This window comes from Tursiops truncatus, chromosome 14, assembly GCF_011762595.2.
Source record: "Tursiops truncatus isolate mTurTru1 chromosome 14, mTurTru1.mat.Y, whole genome shotgun sequence".
NCBI lineage: Eukaryota > Metazoa > Chordata > Mammalia > Artiodactyla > Delphinidae > Tursiops > Tursiops truncatus.
This window is the reverse complement of record NC_047047.1, coordinates 37,064,303-37,086,200: the sequence shown is the minus strand read 5'-3', so window position 1 is coordinate 37,086,200 and position 21,898 is coordinate 37,064,303. Positions and strand designations below refer to the sequence as shown.

The 21,898-nt window shown below is 43.4% G+C and overlaps 1 protein-coding gene across 3 annotated transcripts in view; it reads left to right on the top strand.

Annotated features, from left to right (window-relative positions):
- The window catches only part of B3GNT2 (UDP-GlcNAc:betaGal beta-1,3-N-acetylglucosaminyltransferase 2), an 84,178-nt gene extending 66,085 nt beyond the window's left edge, over nt 1-18,093 (top strand). For 2 of the 3 annotated variants that reach the window (XM_073791337.1, XM_019942552.3), the window contains exon 2: nt 15,584-18,093. In XM_073791337.1, the coding sequence (XP_073647438.1) occupies nt 15,593-16,786 (1,194 nt within the window). In that variant the 5' untranslated portion in view covers nt 15,584-15,592 and the 3' untranslated portion in view covers nt 16,787-18,093. Of the gene's footprint in view, nt 1-1,758; nt 1,875-15,583 lie in introns of those variants that run through there. The other variant, XM_019942553.3, reaches the window with a different exon arrangement.
- Nucleotides 18,094-21,898: the final 3,805 nt, after the last annotated feature.

Here is a 21,898-nt window from a genome sequence, read left to right as displayed (position 1 = left end):
AGAACCATCTTACCTGGGTTAGGATTCAGGCTGCTTTTATGCTAGAAGGGGAGGGGATGTGGCTGGTTGTTGCAGACTTCTTGGTGTCAGAATCCTTTGTTCTTGTAGCTGTCCATGTAGGTGTCTAAAGGTCATGATGCTCCTGTAAACCTCCAACAAGACAAACGTTATTCTCTGTTCTGCAGCTTTTTATATGAATGGGAAAGTGTTGTACCTTTAAAGGTTAGAGCCTTGAGAATGGACTGTCCTGTATATTGGAGGCTTATAGGCAACGTTCTTAACTTGTAGCAAAAGCAATAGAACGCAAAGTTTAAAGTAAAAGAAACAGATTCAATATGGAGTCATGTTTCTTCTTCCCTATTACAAAAGCCGCTGGTGAGTGGGTAGAGGCTGGTGTGCAGTTGTTAATTTTTCTTGTTGTAAGGAGTGTCCTTGGTACCTCCACCCCATTTCTTCATTTCATTTCTTTTTTCCTCCTCTCTCAAGATGTCACACCTGTTGATTCCTTTTATTTTAATACAGCATTATTTACATTTCTGCACATGCCAATTCTGTACAACTCTGTGATTTTCATGCATGTTTTTGAAAGAGTGAGTCAGGCAGTTATCTCAGAGCTGCTTCTCTAAGAGACTCCAAATGGCTAAGCAGGGAGTCCTGGAGCCCGAGGCATGGCACTTTATGCTCCTTGGTGTCCCCTTGTGTCCCCTTTGTTGTACCCTTTGTTGTACCCAAGGGCAAATGCTCTTTAAGGAAATTTGTCACTGGAAACCTTCATCCAAATAGCCAAGAAATTGAGACTTCCCAAGGCAATTTATTAAATTATTTAAGAAAAACACAGTGAATGTCACGGGTATTAATGCAATCCCAGCTTGTAGCATGTTCAAACGATGTTTATTTGGGGAGATATATTTTTATTTTGGAAATAAATGTAAACAAACGTAAACTTTTATTTTGCAAGAGTTGATGGAGGTGCTCTCAAACCCTACATTTCATGGGGACAAGGATTACCAAATTTAATAGAATTGGGAAGGGCATTGGTGATTTGAAAGAGTTTGTAGAGTACCTTTCGGAAGTGACATAGGTGAATCTCTGTCGGGGAAAATGGCAGATTGAATTTGGCTGCCCAAGTGCTTAACATTAAAGTGATTGTTTTAAAATCTAAAAAATTTTACTTCTCTTTATGGTCATTTATTATAGCCCATGGAATTAAGTGGTGAGGAGTGATGTGATTCTGAAAGTCAATCCTAAAACTTTGAGGAGAGTCAACTTTTGATTTTGTTAAATTAGTCTTTTTCTTAAATTATTTATTTATTTATTTTTGGCCGCATTGGGTCTTCATTGCTGCTCACGGACTTTCTCTAGTTGCGGTGAGTGGGGGCTAGTCTTTGTTGCCGTGCGCGGGCTTCTCATTGCAGTGGCTTCTCTTGTTGCGCCATGTGGGCTTCAGTGGTTGCAGCACACGGGCTCGGTAGTTGTGGCTCGCGGGCTCTAGAGCGCAGGTTCAGTAGTTGTGGTGCACGGGCTTCGTTTCTCCACGGCACGTGGGATCTTCCCAGATCAGGGCTTGAACCCATGTCCCCTGCATTGGCAGGTGGATTCTTAACCACTGTGCCACCAGGGAAGTCGCGTTAAATTAGTCTTTAATTGAGTATTTCATGCGTTTACTGTGTAAAATGACAATAATCTCTTTTCCAGTACCTATGTGAAAATATTCTTTCTTAATTGGTTTCACCAGCTTTTCTCTATGTGTGACTGTAGGCAGAAGTAGCCCACATAGCAAGCCCCAAGTTACCTCCTCCCCGCCCCATCTCTGTCCACCAAGATTGCCAAGCCATGGCTGATGGCCTGCTTGTTTCCAGAAGCACTTATACAAGGTCAGTTTGATAACTTAGTTTAGTAATATAGTTTATATTATATAATGATAACTTAGTTTCTAGTCCAGTACTGTAATTTATGCTTGAGCAGTTTTATTAATTTTTAATTGCCTTCTTCCTCCACTCCTCCCATCCCTTGGGCCTTAGTTTGTTTACAGATTTGTTTAATCATATGAGACTGTTTCCTGGGATTTTTTTAGGTGATGTCCTGCATTGAGATGACACCCAGTGATGCTGTCCTGATGGTTGAGGGTGAGGCATGGAGGGGAAAGGACAGGAATTGGAAAAGGCTTATGACAGTTGTGAAGAGGAGTGTCCTGGCCTGACACATAGACAGCCAGGGGCCAGGGAGGGTCTCTGGGGGGCCTGGAAATGCAGGGCCTGTGTGTGTAATTATTCAACAATGATTTGTGTGGAGCAAAAGATGAAGAAGGTCAAGGAATAGAAATTTTTCCTTTATTTAATCCTCGTTCCTTTACTGCCCCTTCCCATTTATGTCCTTCTTGTCCTCAAATGTATTGACTGTCAATATGTTGTTAGAGTGGCAGACGCTAGAGAGACTGAAATGAAATGGCCCAGCCCCTGGTCTTGATGGCCATGTGCCCTGTGGGTTGTGTAAGACTTGTTACCGAAGAGGTGTGGCAAGTCAGATAAATGTGTGTGAAGTGTTAAAGACAGCAAAAAGGAAGTAATAAAACCACTGTCTGGGGGCGGGGCGGGTTCATGGTGGTGCTGCTGCAGTCCGCCTTGCTGGCCTTGTATTTTATGTTGATGGCTCACAAGAAGCTATGAGAATGCGACTTTGTCCGTGATGATGATTCTCACTGTGTGACTCCTACCTATGCTGACCCTGGGCAAGCCTCTGTGCCTCTCTGCATCTTGGTTTCTTCTTCCGTACAGGAGGTGGTTGGAGTAGCTGAGCTATAAGGCCCTGGAAAAGAAATTCTTGTAGCTTCTTTTTGGTAATGAACTCGGGATATGGTCTGTGTGTGGAATGCATGTGCATGTTCTGGAGAAAACAAGTAAAAGGGTGAGAGGGTACAGTTTGTGGCCAACACTTGCTCTTCCATCACCTTTTCTGACACGGCCAGTGTCCCTTCCTCTCAGAGCCTGGAGAGCTGGGCTGCAGGCCCACTCGGATCTAACCTCTAGCAGGTGGGAGGATCGTCCTGGGATCCCTTCAGCCTCAGGCTGTGGTGCCCCCGGGAAGGGAGGGGGAGAGGAGAGGCGGGGCTTTTTCTGTGTAAAAGCTCTTGCCAAAAGGGTTTGCCCAACAGGTTTGTTAGATTGGGCTGGTTGAAACTGCTGCCGATCTCTCATTCCTCAGTGTGGATTAACACCTACCACAGACCAGCAGGGACGGGGACCGCCTTACCAGACCAGGACCTCTGGGCACCTTAAGACTACCGACTGGTTCCCTTCTGGAGATTCTGTCTACATTATTCCTTTCTCATGTTGCTTAAAAACAAAACGCAACTGCCTGGCTTTCTTTGAAACGGCCTACATCTTCTGGGTATCCACAGATGCAATGATTTCACTTCCTAAGTAATTTTTTTTTAAAGTGCAACTTTATTTGAGGATTCTTGAAATCTTCTTTGAGCAACGAGGTTGTGTGGTAGCAAGAGTTTAGACTTGGGGGCAGGGTCCAGGGTCCAAGTTCTGGCTCTACCCAGATTAGCTTTGTGACCTCAGAGTAACTGCTTCACATATTTGAGTTTGTAAAGATTAAATGAGGACTTCCCTGGTGGCGCAGTGGTTAAGAATCCGCCTGCCAATGCAGGGGACACGGGTTCGAGCCCTGGTTTGGGAAGATCCCACATGCTGCGGAGCTACTGAGCCTGTGTGCCACAACTACTGAAGCCTGCGTGCCTAGAGCCTGTGCCTTGCAACAGAAACCACTGCATTGGGAAGCCCGTGCACTGCAAGAAAGAGTAGCCCCCCCTCACCACAACTAGAGAAAGCCCATGCACAGCAACGAAGACCCAATGCGGCCAGAAATAAATTAAAAAAAAAAAAGATTAAATGAGGTGAGAATATCCCGGTGTGGAAAATGGGCAAAGGGCATGAGGAGTGGGAAGTCAGGAAGGAAACACATGAATGACGATGGGTCAGTTAAAACAAGCAGAAGTCCTTTTTTTGTGAAGATTAAAAAGAAGGACAGTGTCCACAGTCAACATGGAGAGTGCTGTGCTCTTGGGTGTGTACAGTGAAAGGATAAATCAATCTGGCTTTTGTTTTTGGTGGGGGATGGTTTTTGGTGGGGGATGGGTGGGACGGGGAATAATTTGATTATATTCTAAATGACTTTAAAAATGTATGTTCTCTTTGTAATTTTTCCAAAGGAAATAATAAGACAATGGACAAAGATGCACATATGAGGTTGTTCATCAGTTTTTCTTTTTCGATTATAGGGAAAATCAGAAACAACTTGTGTTTGGTGTTTTTTTTTTTTTTTTTTTTAGTATTAGGCTGTGCTGGGTCTTAGTTGAGGCACGTGGGCTCTTAGTTGCAGCACACGAACTCTTAGTTGCATGCAAACTCTTAGTTGTGACACGCGGAATCTAGTTCCCCAACCAGGGATCAACCCAGGCCCGCTGCATTGGGAGTGTGGAGTCTTACCCACTGGACCACCAGGGAAGTCCCCGACTCGTGGGTTAGTGATTAGTAAGCCAGGCCAAATGCCTGTACTCTGTCAGAGGTGCATTAGAGATCTGATGATAGAAGATGGACCCCTCAGATCATGCTGTCTTCCGCTTGTGAACCTAATCTGCTTTATAGAAGTTAAATCTCTGAACACAGTATACAACTGTATTTGTAATCAACATGGACATCCAATTTGGAAGTTCTTCATTTGTCCCTATTTCATATTCTTGTGTGATTTAGTCAGTCTTCTGTTTGTTTGTTTTTAATAGAGGGGCTGTGAAAGAAAACACATTCCTACAATCCCTCTGGCAGCAGCATTTGTTAACGTTAGTTGTAGGCATGGTACACTCCCATCCCGTGGAGAGCCCTTGGGCTCAACAGCGCTTATCTATTCTCTCTAGTGGTCTCAGCACCCATCTGCCACAAACTGGTTGTGTTGGTCTCTGCATGCAGACACCCTCTACCCACCCAGCCCCCCACCTCTTGCCTGCCATGCTTCTCCTCACATATCTGAAATCTACCCTATTTCAAGCCCCACTCAGGTCCCTGCCTTGTCCTCTGCTGTTGACAAATGGACTGTCTCGTATTTATTGCTTGTCTATCAATTCACTGTACAGGACCCATGTTTTATACACGTTTCCCCTAACTCCAGACTTGAGTAACGGTGTTCATGGTTGGAATATGACTTCAGGTTGGTGATATAGAGATCTCTAACTTGTATCAGTTTTTAACTATTGCTTGTCAGCTCCAAATTCACCCTTTGTTGCCTGATCTGTGAAAATGGATCAGAGCCTTCAAATATTTTTCCTTTGCCTTCTCTAAGTTGAGGGCTCTGAAGAGGATGTTGCAGGAGAAAGAGCTTTTCCTTCCTGGTTCCCAGAGTCTAGAACCAGGCTTCCTGTAGAGCCTGCTGTTTTTCCTGTGGGTCTGCAGGCCACAGCTCTCTAGCATGTGGCTGCTGTGCCCTCTCTCTGGCTCTGGCAGCCGTGGTAGAAGGGGGAGCCTGTGCCCAGCCCAGGTCGCTGCTTCTCTTCAGCCCCCACATGTATACACACTGGGAGCCCTGTGATCCTGGCTGTCGAGTGAGCTGGCCACCTGATCCTTGTCCTGAGCAGTGGCCCTGAGCTGTTCCTGTCCGAGCCATGCATTGACGTGCTAAGCTCATGCAGAGGGAGGCCTCTCCAGTTCCTGTTCCAGCGGCAGCTGGACTCCCTGTGTGTGCATGACTCCTTCCGCACCCTCGTTCTCTCTGCACACCGTCCCAGCAGTCTGCAAGGTTTGTCTCCTGAAACCCTTCTGATGGGGACTCTTGCGTGTTCCAGGCTTTGTGCCTGCATCCCAAAGGGTTGTTCCTGCTCTCCTGGTGACTGGACCATCTCTGGCCTGGGCACCCAGGAACTGCCCCCTATACCTACTTCAACAAGCTCTGAACTTTTCTTCCACGCTTGTCCTTTCTTGGGTACTTTTTGTCTGGTGCAGGGCATTAGAGTTCTATTCCATCTTTATAGTTACTCAATTATTATATTTTTAAACTTCCCCTGGTTGAATTACTGTGTGGTTTCTGCCTCCTGATTGGACCCAGACTGAAATACATTCCATGTAACCCAACTAAGCAAACGGAAGGATGAATCAAAGAGAAATCTTCTAGGGATTTCTCTGAGGGCTTGTTGAGAGCCTGCCAGACTATACTGGTTTGTACATAGGTCCTGGAGCTTGGAGGGGAAACACTTACCAAACCATAGCCATGTACAGGGTCTTAACAAGGGCTTCCAAAGCACATGAAGCTCCCCAAGAAGTGACTGCCTGCATTGCAGCATTTCTTTTCTAAAATGGTTTCCCACCTAGGTAAATAGATGCCTCCAAGCTTCCAGTCTGTACTGGGGCCTGCCTCCCTTTACGCACGTTCACCCTGTCCCTCTGCTATCATGGCCTTGGTGGGGGTAACACTTGCTGGAGGTCCTCCCCTCACCAGGAAGGAATGTGGAGGCTCCTCTCTGTGGGGATGGGATGAAGGAGAGTTGGCTTGGGTGTGCTGCCAGAGGAGGGATGGAGCCCTCACCTAGAAGCACTGCTGAATCCACGCTCCTGCATTCCCACACTGGAGGGCCTGGGCTGCCTGTGGGAAATGAGGGGCTGGACTGGGCTTTTCACCATAGTTTACCTCTTCAAATCCTGCCTGCACCCGCCCAGGTGAGACAGATTTCTATAAATACATATGTGTCGTTGACTAGCACACATATAAGTGATTTTTCCTGTGTCATCTCTTTGGAGAAAGGGCATGTATATGTAATCTAATTTCTACTGAACATTTGTATTCAGTGAACTTGACCAGATGACCCAAATACCTTTCTATTCAGCAAATGCTGAATGACTCTCAGATGCCATGTGCTGGGGTAATGGTGGTGCAGGGTGAAGACCTTGATCACAGAGGATGCCCTAACTCCTGGGAGGTGGGCTCTTCAGGAGTGACACTTGACCTAATTTAGGAGTAGAAGCTCTTCAGGAAGGCATGGCAGACAGAGGGCACTCCTCAGGTGGCAGAGTGAAGCTGCGATTTTTCTGGAAGAGAAATGTGTTTGCTCTGGTGGAGGTTCAAGTGTATATGGCATAGAGATGGAGGATGTTGGCAGGAGGTGGTGTGAAAGGAAGCACAAATCATCATAAAGGGACCAGAAGGGCATGTGAGTGAGAAGATTGGAGGAATGAGGCTGGTATTTAGACTGGGGCCTATCCTTGGGCAGGAGAACTCACAGAAGAGGGGAAGAGGCCATGAGGCCCTAAGCTCCAAGAATGGAGCAGAGAGGAGTTTTAGAAGACAACACAGTTACAGTAGGCTATGAGGGAGCGGTGCCATGTTGGTGGTGGTGACCAAACCAGGGAACAGCGTGAGAAGGGAATGTATGTACAGTGGCTGAAGACTGAGTAGCTGGGGAACAGGGCATATTTGGGAGCTGTGGGAAGTAAGGCATTGGGCTCCTGCAGTAGCCAGTGGCAGAGCCTGAATGGGATAGAGGACAGGTGAGGAGGAGGTGCAAGTGATGTTACAGAGGTGGGAACACAGATGTGCTGGATGTGTAAAGCAGGGAGAAGAAGCAATTCAAGGTCCTGCTGGGGAGTGCACATGGGAAGTTGATCCATTGCAGATGGGGGACCCAGGAAGAGAAACTCCACATGGCATTTACTATCTGGAGTTAGCTGGGTCAACTTGTGATACTTCTTCTGGAGGTAATGTTTAAGACAATGGATAGATGGGTTTCTAGAGAGAGAATATTTGTAAAAGAGGCAATGAATGATAAAACTTGAGAAGTATGCTTAGTGTTTGGAGGAGGAATCAGAACCTGTGAAGGAAAACTATTGAAAGCCCAGTGCACAGTAGACAGCACCTGGTGTGGTAGGTTATATCATCCCCATTTTACAAATGAGGGAACTGGGGCTCAGAGAAGTCAAGCAACTTGCATAAGGTCACACAGCTAGTAGTAGGTAGCATAACCAGAATTTAATTCTGGGCTCTCTGACTCCGGGTACCGGACTAACTATGGATCTGGAACATTTCCATCCTCAAAACATCTACGAGCCTTGTTTTATAATGACATAATCTTATACACTGAAGATCTGAAATTCTTACCAGTTTTACTAAAGGCAGGGGCAGGATGGCCTCTGGGAGGGTTAATTCCCTGTCATTGTTTACTAAATTTTCCTTTCTCCTTTTCTGAAAATTCTATGCATGTTTATTTAAAGGATGAACTTAGTGATTGATTTTATTTTAAATGATAAATACCATTTGAGAAAATCAGCCACATTGGGTTTTGGGGGAACTATAATCAATGGGGACCAAAACACGTCCTATAGACACTTTGATGTATAATGTCACCTGTGGGGGAATGTAGGTAAATAGATTCATCATATGTACTTTTCCCTTTAAATTTTGAACATGAAGGGTACTGCTAATGACTATGAAAGAAATTCCTTGAATTTAGCTGATAGTTGTTCTAGGACTTACAGACCAGAAAGCAGTCAGACGCATGTTCTCGCTTCATGCCAGCTTCTAGGTGAGCTTGTGGGGGGAATCCTGGGGTTCCCCGGCACCAGCCCAGGCAAGAACCGAGGCCAGCCTTCTTGCTCCCATTAAGGAACGAGCTCTAGGTATGGCCCAACTCTTCTGGTCCCACTGAGCTGCTGCACTCACACCCTTATCACCACCCCGCTGTCTGCCCTGAGCGCTGGGAGGTGGCCCCACTTAGCTGCAAGCTCTCCCTGTCTCTTTATCTGAGCAGAATCTGGAAAAGTCTGGCAAGGACCAGGCAACAGATGTTAAAAGCCTGGGAAGTAAGGATTTAGCCACTCTCACCAGGCTTCTGGAGGGAGGATGGGGGAGGTTGGGCAGGCAGAATGACGTACACGTCCCCTGCTCCCGTGGTATGGCAGTGGGCTTGGGCTCTTTGTCTCCTGGAGGATTTGTGGGTCCCGTTTGTGCAGGAGAGTGAGCAGGAAGCAGGACACCCCTAGACACGGAGGCCGCCTGCTCAGACTCCCGTGACCGAATCAGGAACTTGGATTTCTCGCCTCCAAGCCTCAGCGTGACTAGATGGGGTGGCTGGTCATTTCATTTCCTGATTACAGGAAGGTGCTGCCTTTCTTTTATCTTTCACTTTGGTACTGGGGGTGTGGGCGGCAAAGGCAGTCCTGGGCACAGGTTTTGGACTGGGTCCGGGTGTGGTTGCTGTTCTGTCCCTGACCAGCTACTCGTGGCTGTCTGCCTAGCATGCCGGAGTCCCTTGGGGTGGAGGAGTCAGGCTCTGACTCAGAGCTTTGTGAGAATGGGTCTTTGTGGCTGTCAGTGGCCACATTCAAATGTCTTCCGGCCAGCGCTTCACTTTCAGAACTGGAGGGAACCTTTTAGGACCATCCTCTTTAGTGGTTCCCAGTCTAGTGTCCAGGAATGAAACATTGGGATTGTTTAGATTGCGTATTGGGAAACGAAATGACTACAGAAGAGCCATTCAGTAAATGTTACTTATGACCCTGCCCTACCTCTCATATCTGACTTTGACTGATGGTAGTTTTGAGGGTTCAGATGTATAAATATTTTAAAATTTTAAATAAAAACAGTTTTTAAAATAATCTTTTAAGAAGATTAACCATTGAAAATCAGACCATCATCCTTTTAGTTCCTTACGTCCTAAGCCTGTGCTGCAGTGTTCACTTGTATCATGGTTTAAAACTCAGATGCTGGAGTTTTAGGAGGAGCCGCTTAGGTTTGAATCCTGGCTCTGCCATCTGCCAGCTGTGTGATCTTGGACAAGTTAAATCTCCTCTCTGAGTATCTGCCTCATAGCATCACTGGTGCCTGGCACATAGCCAGTGGTACCTAAGTATTTATTAAAATAAAGCCTAAGTGTTCATATTTTACTATTATTTTGAGGAGTCCTCTTGATAGATGGCTTCAGGCAGAGAGCACGGGCCCACGGAAAGGTGTGCAGTGATCTAGGGATGGATGTTGTGACAGAGCCTGCGCTGAACACCGCAGGGTCCAGTACAGGGCTGGAGTGTCTGGGACTGGGGGGCCATGGCCCAGACTAGTGATGTGGGTTCTAGAAATGGGGACCTGGCATTAGGATTTGTGTGTGACGTGCCCCAGCCCCCGTCCCAGGCAGTCTAGATGTGAGTGGTAGAGGCTGCTGAAGGGGGAAGATGGTGTGGCAGCACTAAAGAATATGAAAATAACCTATAATCCTACCACCCTGATTAACCCGGTTTTGTTTTTGTGTGGTATCTTATCTGGATTTTCACATAGTTTAAGCATGGCATCTGTACTATTTTATAATCCATTTTCAGCTAACACAAATTTTTTTGTGTGTGTCTCTACCTTTCTAAATATTTTAATTGCAAAATAAAGAAGGAAGTTGTTGTTAAACAAAATTAACTGAAGTGTTTTAGAAATTTTAAGACTGTTCAGTCTCTGTTGGGGAGAGTCTACTTCCAAGTACAAAGTGAAAGCTAAGGTTGTTCTTTGTCTGCATATGGGATTTTCTATTTCTGTTACAATAAAAATTCTGTGTTTCACAGTGAGGGTTGTATAACATCTTCTCTAGCTTCAGGGTAGGTTTTCTTACTCAAAATTCTTTTTGAGCAATGTAACTTCCTGCTCAAAAAAGGACACGGAATTGGTTTTATGTCTGTAATGGGAATATTTAGTCAAATATTCAGAGAGCTTTTTCCCACAGATATTTTTATGGAGGTCACTGCTTTATCCTCCTTTCCATGAACTTTGGTTTATTGTAAGAGTCTAGTTCTCATGCGAGGGACTGTGCCTCGGTCACAAATGAAAGTTGACATTTATACTCGATGGAAATGTATAATTGAGAATCTGGGTGGTTTTCCCACCCTTCCTTCTCAGGTTGGTTTGGAAGAAATGCCCTTTAGAAATAGTGGTAAGAGTTTAGCCCAAGCTGCACGTTTGGGAATTTAGAAAAGGAAGGCTGGCCCCTTGTCAGAAGTGGGGCTGGGAGCTTCTAGGCTCCAATTTCCCTTTCTTTGGAAAGTCTTTGTAACAACCAAATGTACCATGACCCAGTGCTTTGGGTCTTTTCAGCCTTGAGCCAGCCCTTGAGACTTCACTGTTGACCTGGACCAGGTTAAAAGAATGTGGCCACGGCTTGTAGAAAAAGGAGGAGATCCCCAAAGCCCTGGATTAGGAGCCAGAAGACTCTGTCATCTTGCCCTTACCTCTTAACTCTGTGGTGACATTTAGGCAGCCCAGTTATAACCCTCTTGGAGCCTTTCTTTTTCTCCCTGGTAAAGTGGTATCCTCTCAGCTTCCCTGAGGGGGCACAAATGAGAAATGGACAGGAAATGTTCTGGAATCCTTGAATCAAGGACTTGAATCCTTGAAACAAGGTGAGGATGGTGTCCCTTTGAGAGCCACAAAGCCCTATCTTGGCCGAGAATATGGGAGGTCCTGGCTGGGTCTTGATGGCAGAAATAAAAGCCTGAATTGCCGTGATAAAGCTGGAAACCTTGGCCAGGGTCAGCAAGCTTAATGCACTCTTCAAAATATTCCTGAAAGAAGGATTGTTGCTTTTCATGATACGAAACGTCACACCGTCATTTCAGATGGTTCTGTCTGGATTGCAGGTATCCATAGGTCTGGATGCATAACTGGCTCATTTATCTGGAATTATATTATTCACCCTGAATCTTTTCCTAGGAAAATTAACTTACGGTTTCACGACCCGTTATGTAAAAGTACTGTGCCTCTCTTTTTTTCTCCCTTAAGCTGTCCTGTTTTACTGTAGAAATTTCAGGAATAGTCTACTGATCCATACTCCTTTTCTGAGTTGAAAATTTCTGCCAAGTAGTTAGCTGTTCATAGCGTGTGCTGTTTTTCCTTCCAGATCTTCTTGCTCATTGTAGTCTTTCTCTGTTCACCCTCATACTTTTCCTTGTCCTCTTTTCAGCCTGTTCACATGAAGGGCAAGACCAGTGATACTGGGTCAAGTGCTACTTCAGCTTTAGGAAAGTTATCCTAATTTAGAGAGAATGGTTTGTTTTTGGAAAGTGTTTTGTCTCGAATCTGGAGGCCAAAAAAAAACCAACTTAAAACTATCCATGATTTATTTGCTAATATGATGACTAATTCTTTAATTGTATCAGATACCCACACAAATACATTCCAAGTGTCCACTTGAGCTCTCCTGTCCTGGCAAGTCAGACCCATAACAAAGAGGTTTAGGGTGCCGAAGATGTACTGGCCTTCAGTTTGCATAAAAGGTGTGCTCAGGGGCTCACTTGAAAGGAGCTGACCTAAGGAGGGCATGGACCATAGACTTATGGATTATTCAGGTTGTGTGTGACTTGGGGCCCTTTAAACCTATAATTAAGGAGTAGGGAATATCTTGTGGGTTTTGTTTTTTTTTTTTACCGCCTTCTTTGGAGGAAGTTTAAGAAGGCCCTTTCTTGGTACCTCAGTAGTGGGATTCTTGAGGGTTGGAGGGTGGGTAGTGGTTGAGAAGTGAGGGGAGAATGGAGTGGTGATGGGAGGCTGCTTACCTGGGTGAGCTGAGAGCACCCACATAACTTTATCATCTGCCATGTTCTCTAGCTGTGTAGAGGCTTTGGGGAGTGGAAGGTATGGTGTAGGGACTGGCTTTATAAAAACATCTTTTACTTATATGTCCTTAACCGAAACTATTTAGCAGTGATAAATACAAGCAACTAGATTTGGATCTACTGGACAGATTTTAAGAGACGCAAAACAGTTTGTGAATTCCCATTGATCTAATCTGGGCTGTTCAACATAGTGATAACTTCACAGCATTCTCAGCGTGGCAAATACTTCTGCCTTGAGACTATTTGTTAGAACCCAGTGAATTTTTAAATCTTATAGTAACAAATAAATAAATAAACACTACCCTTGATTAAAATACATAATCAATAAGTTACAAGGATGTAATGGACAGCACAGGGAATATAGTCAATATTTTATCATAACTTTGTATGGAGTATAATCTATATAAGTAGCAAATCACAATATTGTATACCTGAAACTAATATAATGTTGTAAGTCAACTATGCTTCAATTTTAAAAAAACAAACAGGGCTTCCCTGGTGGCGCAGTGGTTGGGAGTCTGCCTGCCAATGCGGGGGACGCGGGTTCAAGCCCTGATCTGGGAGGATCCCACATGCTGCAGAGCAGCTAAGCCCGTGTGCCACAACTACTGAGCCTGCGAGCCACAACTGCTGAGCCCATGTGCCGCAACTACTGAGGCCCACGTGCCTAGAGCCCGTGCTGCGCGGCAGGAGAAGCCACTGCAATGAGAAGCCTGTGCACCACAACAAAGAGTGGCCCCTGCTCACTGCAACTAGAGAAAGCCCACGCGCAGCAACGCAACGAAGACCCAACGAAGCCAAAAATAAATAAATTAAAAAAAAAAAATCCTATGCTTCTCCAGTGATACCAAACTGTTTCCTTCACACCATCCTTTTTGAACTTTCACATTTTGTATTGAAATTTTAGAAGAATCAATGTTTATTAACTGCAGCCCTCCCCCCCAATAAAGAAACCCATTTTGTTCTAGAGGTCAGAGAAGAGTGGCTACCATTTGACATGGTGGTCTTAGAACCCCCATCACCTTGGCTAGGATTCCAGCTCTGCCCTTATCACAGTTACTTCTTTAAATCTGTTTCCTCAGGTATAAAATGGGAATAAAAGTAACAATACCTTCTTCAGAGGCTCCCTGTATCAAGATAATGCACCCTGCCTGAGAAGCAATACTTCTTTGGGATTCTTTTCTGAGGATGAATTCTCAGCTGTAGAATTAACCTGATAAGAAAATTCTTTTTTTTTTTTTTTAATTTGTTTTTGGCTGCATTGGGTCTTCGTTGCTGTGCACGGGTTTTTCTCTAGTTGTGGCGAGCGGGGGCTACTCTTCGTTGCAGTGCGGTGGCTCCTCTTGCTGTGGAGCACGGGCTCTAGGCGCCTGGGCTTCAGTAGTTGCAGCACGTGGGCTCAGTAGTCGCGGCATGTGGGCCCTAGAGCTCGCGGGCTTCAGTAGTTGTGGCACGTGGGCTCAGTAGTTGTGGTGCCCAGGCATAGTTGCTCTGTGGCATGTGGGATCTTCCCGGACCAGGGCTCAAACCCGTGTCCCCTGCATTGGCAGGCGGATTCTTAACAACTGTGCCACCAGGGAGGTCCCAGCCTGATAAGAAAATTCTTTACCGAGTATTGCCATTCCACTTTTTGGGGTTGTCTTTTAATGTCAAGCTTATCTAACTGGTTGTTCTTGGGCCATCTGTCTCACTAGTGTTAGAACTCTGCAGTTACAACCCCAGCAGACCATCTCATTACTCTTTCTTTGTTCTGTTGCCTACAGCCTGAAATCTATTCTTGGCCTTTGATATTTCACTAAAATGTCATTTTCATTTCTCTTTTCCTTCTTTGCTATAAACAGCAGGGATCTTAAGAATACAGTTTGACTTTTGACAAATGTATACACCCATGAAACCTCATCCAGATCAAGACATACACAGTATATTTCTATACCCAAGAAGGCCCCTCCTGACTCTCTCCATTCAAAACCCCTACCCCTATCACTTTCAGATTTCTAGGGCCTAGATTAATTTTACCTTCTTGAACCTAACATAAATGGAGTTTGAGGTCTCTCTCTCCCTCACTACACTGTTGTTGCTTGTAGCAGTAGTTTTCCTCTTTATTGTTAGGGGTTGTTCCAGTGTATGAATATAGCACAGTTTCATAATCCAAACTTCTATTGATGACATTTTGGTTGGTCTCAGTTGTGGGCGATTTGGATGAAGCTGGTATGAAGCTGGTTTCATCTCTCTGAACATTCAGTGTGGTTAGTGTCTCCTCCACCTCCTAACCCTGCAGCCCTGGGCAAGTGTCTTAATCTTTCTGCCTTGGTTTCCTCATCTGTAAAATGGAAGGTCAGGAAACAATTCAAGGTTGTGGCCACCATTTAAAAAAAAATAGAGTAAAATAGGGGATCAAAGTAAATGACATGGAACTGCACATGTTGCAGCTCACATAAATACAGTTATGTGTGTGTGCAGGTATGTCCATAATAACAAATATAAACTGTATTTGTTATTATGAATTGTGAGCACATCCGTTTGCAGCACACTGATTTGTATATGTCCTTGTGTAAGCAAGGAAGTTGAAGCACCTGTGAATTATCTAGTTAATGCATATCTTTGCCCTCCAGTGTCCAAAACAGCCACAGCGTTAAGGGTCATTTATACACTAGCTAGCTATAGGCCAGCCACTGTTTTAAAAGCTTACATATAAAGGCATATAGCTCTCAAAACCGTCCTATGAAATGGGTTATGTATCCCCATTTTACAGATGGAGAAGCTGAGACATACAACTTGCCCAAGGTCACAGAGCTTGAGTCTAGGATGATAGGGCCATGATTTGAACCCAGGCAGTGCAAGTCTAGAATCTGTGCTCTAAACCGCTATTCCGGGGGACATAAAAGAGGCAAGTGGCATGTGAGCAAATGCAATTAATAATAATCTAATCAATACAATGCTCCTCTCTTTTATTTCAGATATGAGAAATGAGTGTTGGACGTCGAAGAATAAAGTTGTTGGGAATCCTGATGATGGTAAATGTCTTCATTTATTTGATTGTGGAAGTCTCCAAAAGCAGTAGCCAAGAAAAAAATGGAAAAGGGGAAGTAATAATACCCAAAGACAAGTTCTGGAAGATATCTGACCCTCCCAAGGCATATTGGAACAGGGAACAAGAAAAGCTGAACAGGAAGTACAATCCCATTTTGAACATGTTAGCCAACCAGACAGGGGAAGCATACGGATTTTCCAACATAAGCCATCTGAATTATTGTGAACCTGACCTGAGGGTCACATCAGTAGTTTCAGGTTTCGACAGTTTGCCAGACAGATTTAAAGACTTTCTGTTGTATTTGAGATGTCGAAATTATTCACTGCTTATAGATCAACCTGATAAGTGTGCAAAGAAGCCCTTCTTATTGCTGGCGATTAAGTCCCTTACTTCACATTTCGACAGAAGGCAAGCAATTCGGGAATCTTGGGGCAAAGAAACCAATATGGGGAACCAAACAGTGGTGCGAGTCTTCTTACTGGGCCAGACCTCCCCAGAGGACAACCATCCTGACCTTTCAGATATGCTGAAATTTGAGAGTGAGAAACACCAAGACATTCTTATGTGGAACTACAGAGACACCTTCTTCAACTTATCTCTGAAAGAAGTACTCTTTCTCAGGTGGGTGAGCACTTCCTGCCCAAATGCTGAGTTCGTGTTCAAGGGTGATGATGATGTTTTTGTGAACACCCATCACATCCTGAATTACTTGAATAGCTTATCCAAGAACAAAGCCAAAGATTTGTTTATAGGTGATGTGATTCACAATGCTGGACCTCATCGGGATAAGAAACTCAAGTACTACATCCCGGAAGTTGTTTACACTGGCGTCTACCCACCTTATGCAGGGGGAGGTGGATTCCTGTACTCCGGCCACCTGGCCCTGAGGCTATACAATGTAACTGACCAGGTCCTTCTCTACCCCATCGATGACGTTTATACTGGAATGTGCCTTCAGAAACTTGGCCTCGTTCCAGAGAAACACAAAGGCTTCAGGACATTTGATATAGAAGAGAAAAACAGGAATAACATTTGTTCCTATGTAGGTTTGATGTTGGTACATAGTAGAAAACCTCAAGAGATGATTGATATTTGGTCTCGGTTGCAAAATGCTCATTTAAGTTGCTAAATTATGTACAAAACTAAATTTTGCATAGAAAGATGTATCTCGAATAGTTCCCATGTTGTGTTCTCTCACATTAGAGGTAATTTCTATGTAAAACCATCAAAACTGCCTTTATGAGTAGTATCCATATGAGGACCTCTAAACCTTTCAGTGTAGTACTTTCTGAAGAGGGAAAGCAGAAGATCCTAATTTTTATGTAGGATATGACAGGACGAATGGTTCTGACCCTTCCTGCTGGCTAGTGGTCATTATTTTCTAACTTGTCCCCCTTGTCATCTGAAATCATGTTTCTGGAATCTGATCGTGTTAAGTTATTTTTGTTTTGCCCTCATATGATGGTAATCCTATTTCCCATTATAATGAGTGAATTATCTGCAATTTAGGTATTCATAAACCTACTGGCTACAAAGACACTGTTATATATGACTCAATGCTTTTTGTGAAATGGAATTACATTTATTTTCATGAAATTTGGATGAATTTTTTAAATAGTCTGGAAAAGTTAACTTCTGTTGAAATTTCCTGCTGCCCCAGCATTTCCTTGGGTTAATCTAATCAGTTTTGCAAAATGGGAATCACCGTGTGACATTCATCCAGTTTATCTTGTTATGGTCTTTTGGTCATAATAAGGAGGAAGCTTAACTATCTTGTATTTCATTTGCTGGGTGGTATCGTGATAGTTCTCTCTTTTTTAGTATTTGAAAATAATGGTATGATTCCATAATCTTCAAACTGAAGATTGAATTGACCCTGGTAACCATATTGTGTTTATGATTTTTCATTGTGGACCAGGAAAGCGTATGTAACTTGAACTTTAAGTGAAAAGATTGAAGTTGCAGACCTTTTTATCAGTGGTTTGTCAGTTTAAAACTGCAGAATTCTGTTCTTGCCACATGATTACGTGTTGCTTATACAAAATTATTATCCTGAGTAGTGACTGCTTTCCTGTTTCAGTGTAGAAGTGCCTGTGTTTTTATTTATTGTTCAGATCAAATACCAAAACATTTTCTTAAATATATTTTGTGTAATATTTTATTTGTATACAGTGTTGTTGATTAATTATTTAACTAGAGCATGGTATTTTAAGTAGTAAGTATAACATATGTTAAATAAAGTTAATTGTTATTTTTGAATTAAAAAATTTTGGGGGGGATATGAACTAGAATTCTGCCAAACTGTTGCTTATATATACTGTCTTGTAACATGCTTTCTTGAGACATTTTTGTGTTATAGATATGAAGATTCTTACCAGATGTGATACTGGGGACTGTAAGAAGATGGAAATAAAGTCACCATATTTTTAATTGTCACGTGTAATGTGTAACCTATAATCTCTGTTTCCAGCATTTAATTACATTTTCCCCAAATAGGCCATTTTTTTCCCCCAGAAACTATTACAGTAATATTGAACTATACCTTTTCATCTGTCTTTGTATTTAAAATTCTTAAAAGTGCTTTCCCATGTAGAGTCTTTAGGGAGGAGTATGAATACTTATTTACGCTTCCACTTTCAGTGAGTATAAAGGATTTAACTCTTTATACTCACTGAAAATGGAGTGAGTGGAATGGAGCAGCGTCTTAAAGATTCTATCATCCTAAGCCATGTCCATTTTGGGGTTTGTATCCACGGTGATGAAACATGGAGCAGCTTTGACCACTCAAGTTTCTTTCCTAGACTTTTGTTGAGAAGAAACTGCTAAAGCTCAATTAAAAACAAGTAGGCATTGGATGAAACTCCAAAAACAGAAGGATTAGTGTTGTGAGAACATGTAGCACACTGTCCTCTCCTAGTGGGAATGTTGAGGCCATACATGTGAGCGAGTATGAGGGCACAGATACGTGATATGGGTTTGAAGATTTGTAAGCTTGGTCCTTCTAAAGGGTTCATGTGCCTGCATCTGATCTCTCTGCTCCAGTGGTTGTGAGTAGAGGGTGGTGGCCACATCACCACCTCAGGTTTAGAGACAAGTAATGAAGCTCTCAGAGCATTCATAGGCATTTGGTTCACAAATTGCTTGTGTCCATGTAACTTGACCATGTGTTCTTAAGTAATAGATTTCTCCTCTGAGGAAGATTTAATTTTTTTCTTTTAGGGAGTCTCCTTCACTGAGATTTCAAGTCTACAGAGAAAGAAGAGATGTAGCAGGTTTTGAAACATGTTTGGAGGACCACTGAGGGCCTTTGGTGAGCCTCTTCTTGACATGTGCCATTATTCGAACATCAGTCCTTGGTGCTGACAATGTCTGGTGGGTGAGATGCTCTCTGGCTCTTCTTTATTTGACAGAAGCTCTCATGCAGTTGTCACCTGAGCCCACAACACTGGTCATCGACCTCATGGGATGACCCTTTTCAGCAAAGGGATACTAGATGTTACAGCTTTTCACATGCTTGGGCTCAGTGTTGGTACTGACTGATCCCGTGCAAGGGCTTTTGGTGCCCATGAGCTGGATTCTCACCTGAGCTTCCATCTCTTGGATGTAAGCATCACAGCCTAATTCATTCTTGGAGAACTGTTCAATAACTGAGGCCTCAGTGGAAACTGCTTTTTGGACCTTTTTTCATGGTTACTCCCAAGTCATGTTGTTTTTGAGTTTGAGGGTTTTTGAGTTTGAGGGTCAAAAAGGCTAAATGAGCATTGCCAGAGTTTGGACTTTTCATAAACCCAACCACACCTTAAGAGGAAAAGGATGAAAGAGACCAGAATGGCTCATTTCCATCCCTGACCCTGCTTTCCTTTCTTGAGTTGGTTGAGAGAGAATGGAAAAGAAGGGCAGGAAGTTTGAGTCTCACTTGAAGTTAAATCCAGAATTAAAGGCACCCAAAGGGTGACCACCTACTACTTTTCTACTCCTGATTGGTATGGTCTGGAAGTCTGATGTTTTGGGTTATCTTGTTTCCCTTAGATGCAGGAAGGAAGAAAGCATTTATGAAGGTAAAGGATGGCTTATTTTCACTTCCAGGAAAGCTGAAATGAAAGAAACCTTTACTTGGGCCAAAAGTTAACTTTTCTGTGATTTGCCTTAAGAAAAATGTCAGATGAAGTAAAAATTCTTGTTTAGAACAGGAAAGTAAATACTTCATGTGCTGGGCTGTCTAGATTATAGGATAAATTCATTTTTCCTTTATGTTAATTCTATATTAGTTTTATTTTTTAAATGCTAGGGTCATCTGCCAAGTAATTTTGAAACTGAGCTTTACCTAATTAGGGTTAACAATCTGAAAAATTAAAATATTTATCATGATTTATTTAGGTCTCAATACACTTGAAAGTTTTTTTGCCCTTAGTATCTTTTTTTTTTTTATAAATGTATTTATTTATTTATTTTTGGCTGCGTTGGGTCTTCATTGCTGTGCGTGGGCTTTCTCTGGTTGCGGCGAGTGGGGGCTACTCTTCACTGCGCTGCACGGGCTTCTCATTGTGGTGGCTTCTCTTGTTGTGGAGCACAAGCTCTAGGCGCGCGGGCTTCAGTAGTTGTAGCTCGCAGGCTCCGTAGTTGTGGCTCGCAGGATCTAGAGCGCAGGCTCAGTAGTTGTGGTGCACGAGCTTAGTTGCTCCATGGCATGTGGGATCTTCCCGGACCAGGGCTCGAACCCGTGTCCACTGCATTGGCAGGTGGATTCTTAACCACTGCGCCACCAGGGAAGCCCGCCCTTAATATCTTGAAAGGTAGAGGCCAAGAATGAGGCACTTTTGTCTTTAAGGAGGCCCTGAAATCTTGTTTGTTCACATCACATATGAAATTCCATATTTATTAATTGTAAGATTCAGTACTTTTTATATACCACTAAAAAGCCCAATATGATTTGTATCAATTGTACAATATGCCTCAATTGTGGGGGTGTTAAAAAATGAAATATTACATCTTAGAATAATTGAAGTACTGCATTAGTGTGTGTATATGCGTGTGTGTGTGTGTGTATGCCCTTAAATTGAAAGATGAAGCCTCATTTAGGTTTATTTGAAAGATGGAGCCCTGTTTGGGTTTATTTCCTGCTTCTCTCACTTTAATCTGTGTTTAGGAATTTTCACCCAAGCAACCATAGTAGTGGCTTCTGAGCTTTGGCAGTTGTTTTCTTCCTGTCTGTTGTGCATTGTGAAAGGGAATGTATTGATTGTGCTGAAGCAGCAGAAGTAGAGTTTTTAATTTGATTGTAATCCAAGGGCTTATTTCGAAGTCAGGGGCCAGGCGGTTGAACAATGGTGCTTGCAGCTTCCCGACAGCTGCCCTGTATCAGGGAAATGCTCTTTCATCCTACGCAAGCAGTAAGCCGGCCACATGAAGAACTTGCATCCTCAGTGTCAGCATGGGCTCACTCATTGCTCTGGAATCCTACCATCCTGTATACAACCCATCGCTAGCCTGTCTTCAACTAACACTCTCTTCTAGCTCATCATCCAAGCCCTTCCCCAAATTGGCTTTCCTAACCATTCTATTGAAAGGCCATCAGTAACTCTGATCTTGGTACCAACTTCAACCACCTCTTCTTTTAAAATAATTATATCAAAATAAAAAGATATTATCCTACCCTTGGTTGGGGTTCTTCCAGAAACAGATTGTAAAGAGGAGGATTCTAGGTCAGGTTAGTGTTTTGGGAAATGCAGGTGCATGGTCCATGGTGAAGTGGTGTTGGGAAGGCAGACAGCCAATAGGAGTGTGTGTTAAGCCAATGGGCACCATGGAACTGGAGCTCAGCCCCTGGGGCATCTCTGAAGAACAGTCCAGAAAACTTGCGTCAGAAGGACCCCTCCTCCATCCCTGGCGGGGGGTAGAGGGGCTGGGCTATTTTTTGTAACAGTTCTATTGAGACATTCAAGTGTGCTACGATTTTGAGTAGATTAGGGTTGTGCTGTAACTATCATTACAGTCCATGACAGAAACAATTTAGTTTTCAGTCATAACTGTTCTATTACTTAGCCCTTTACAGAAATTATTTATTTTTGGCTATGTCTTTTACTTTTTAAAAAAATTTCCAAAGCAATATCTTGTTCTCTGAATGCTTCTCTTTCCATAGCCACCTGTTCTTTATGGATGCAATGACTTCCTATAAGAAAATAAATTAGACTTTTATTTTGATAATCCACAGATTTTCTAAGGGCTTGGTTATGAAGAGAAT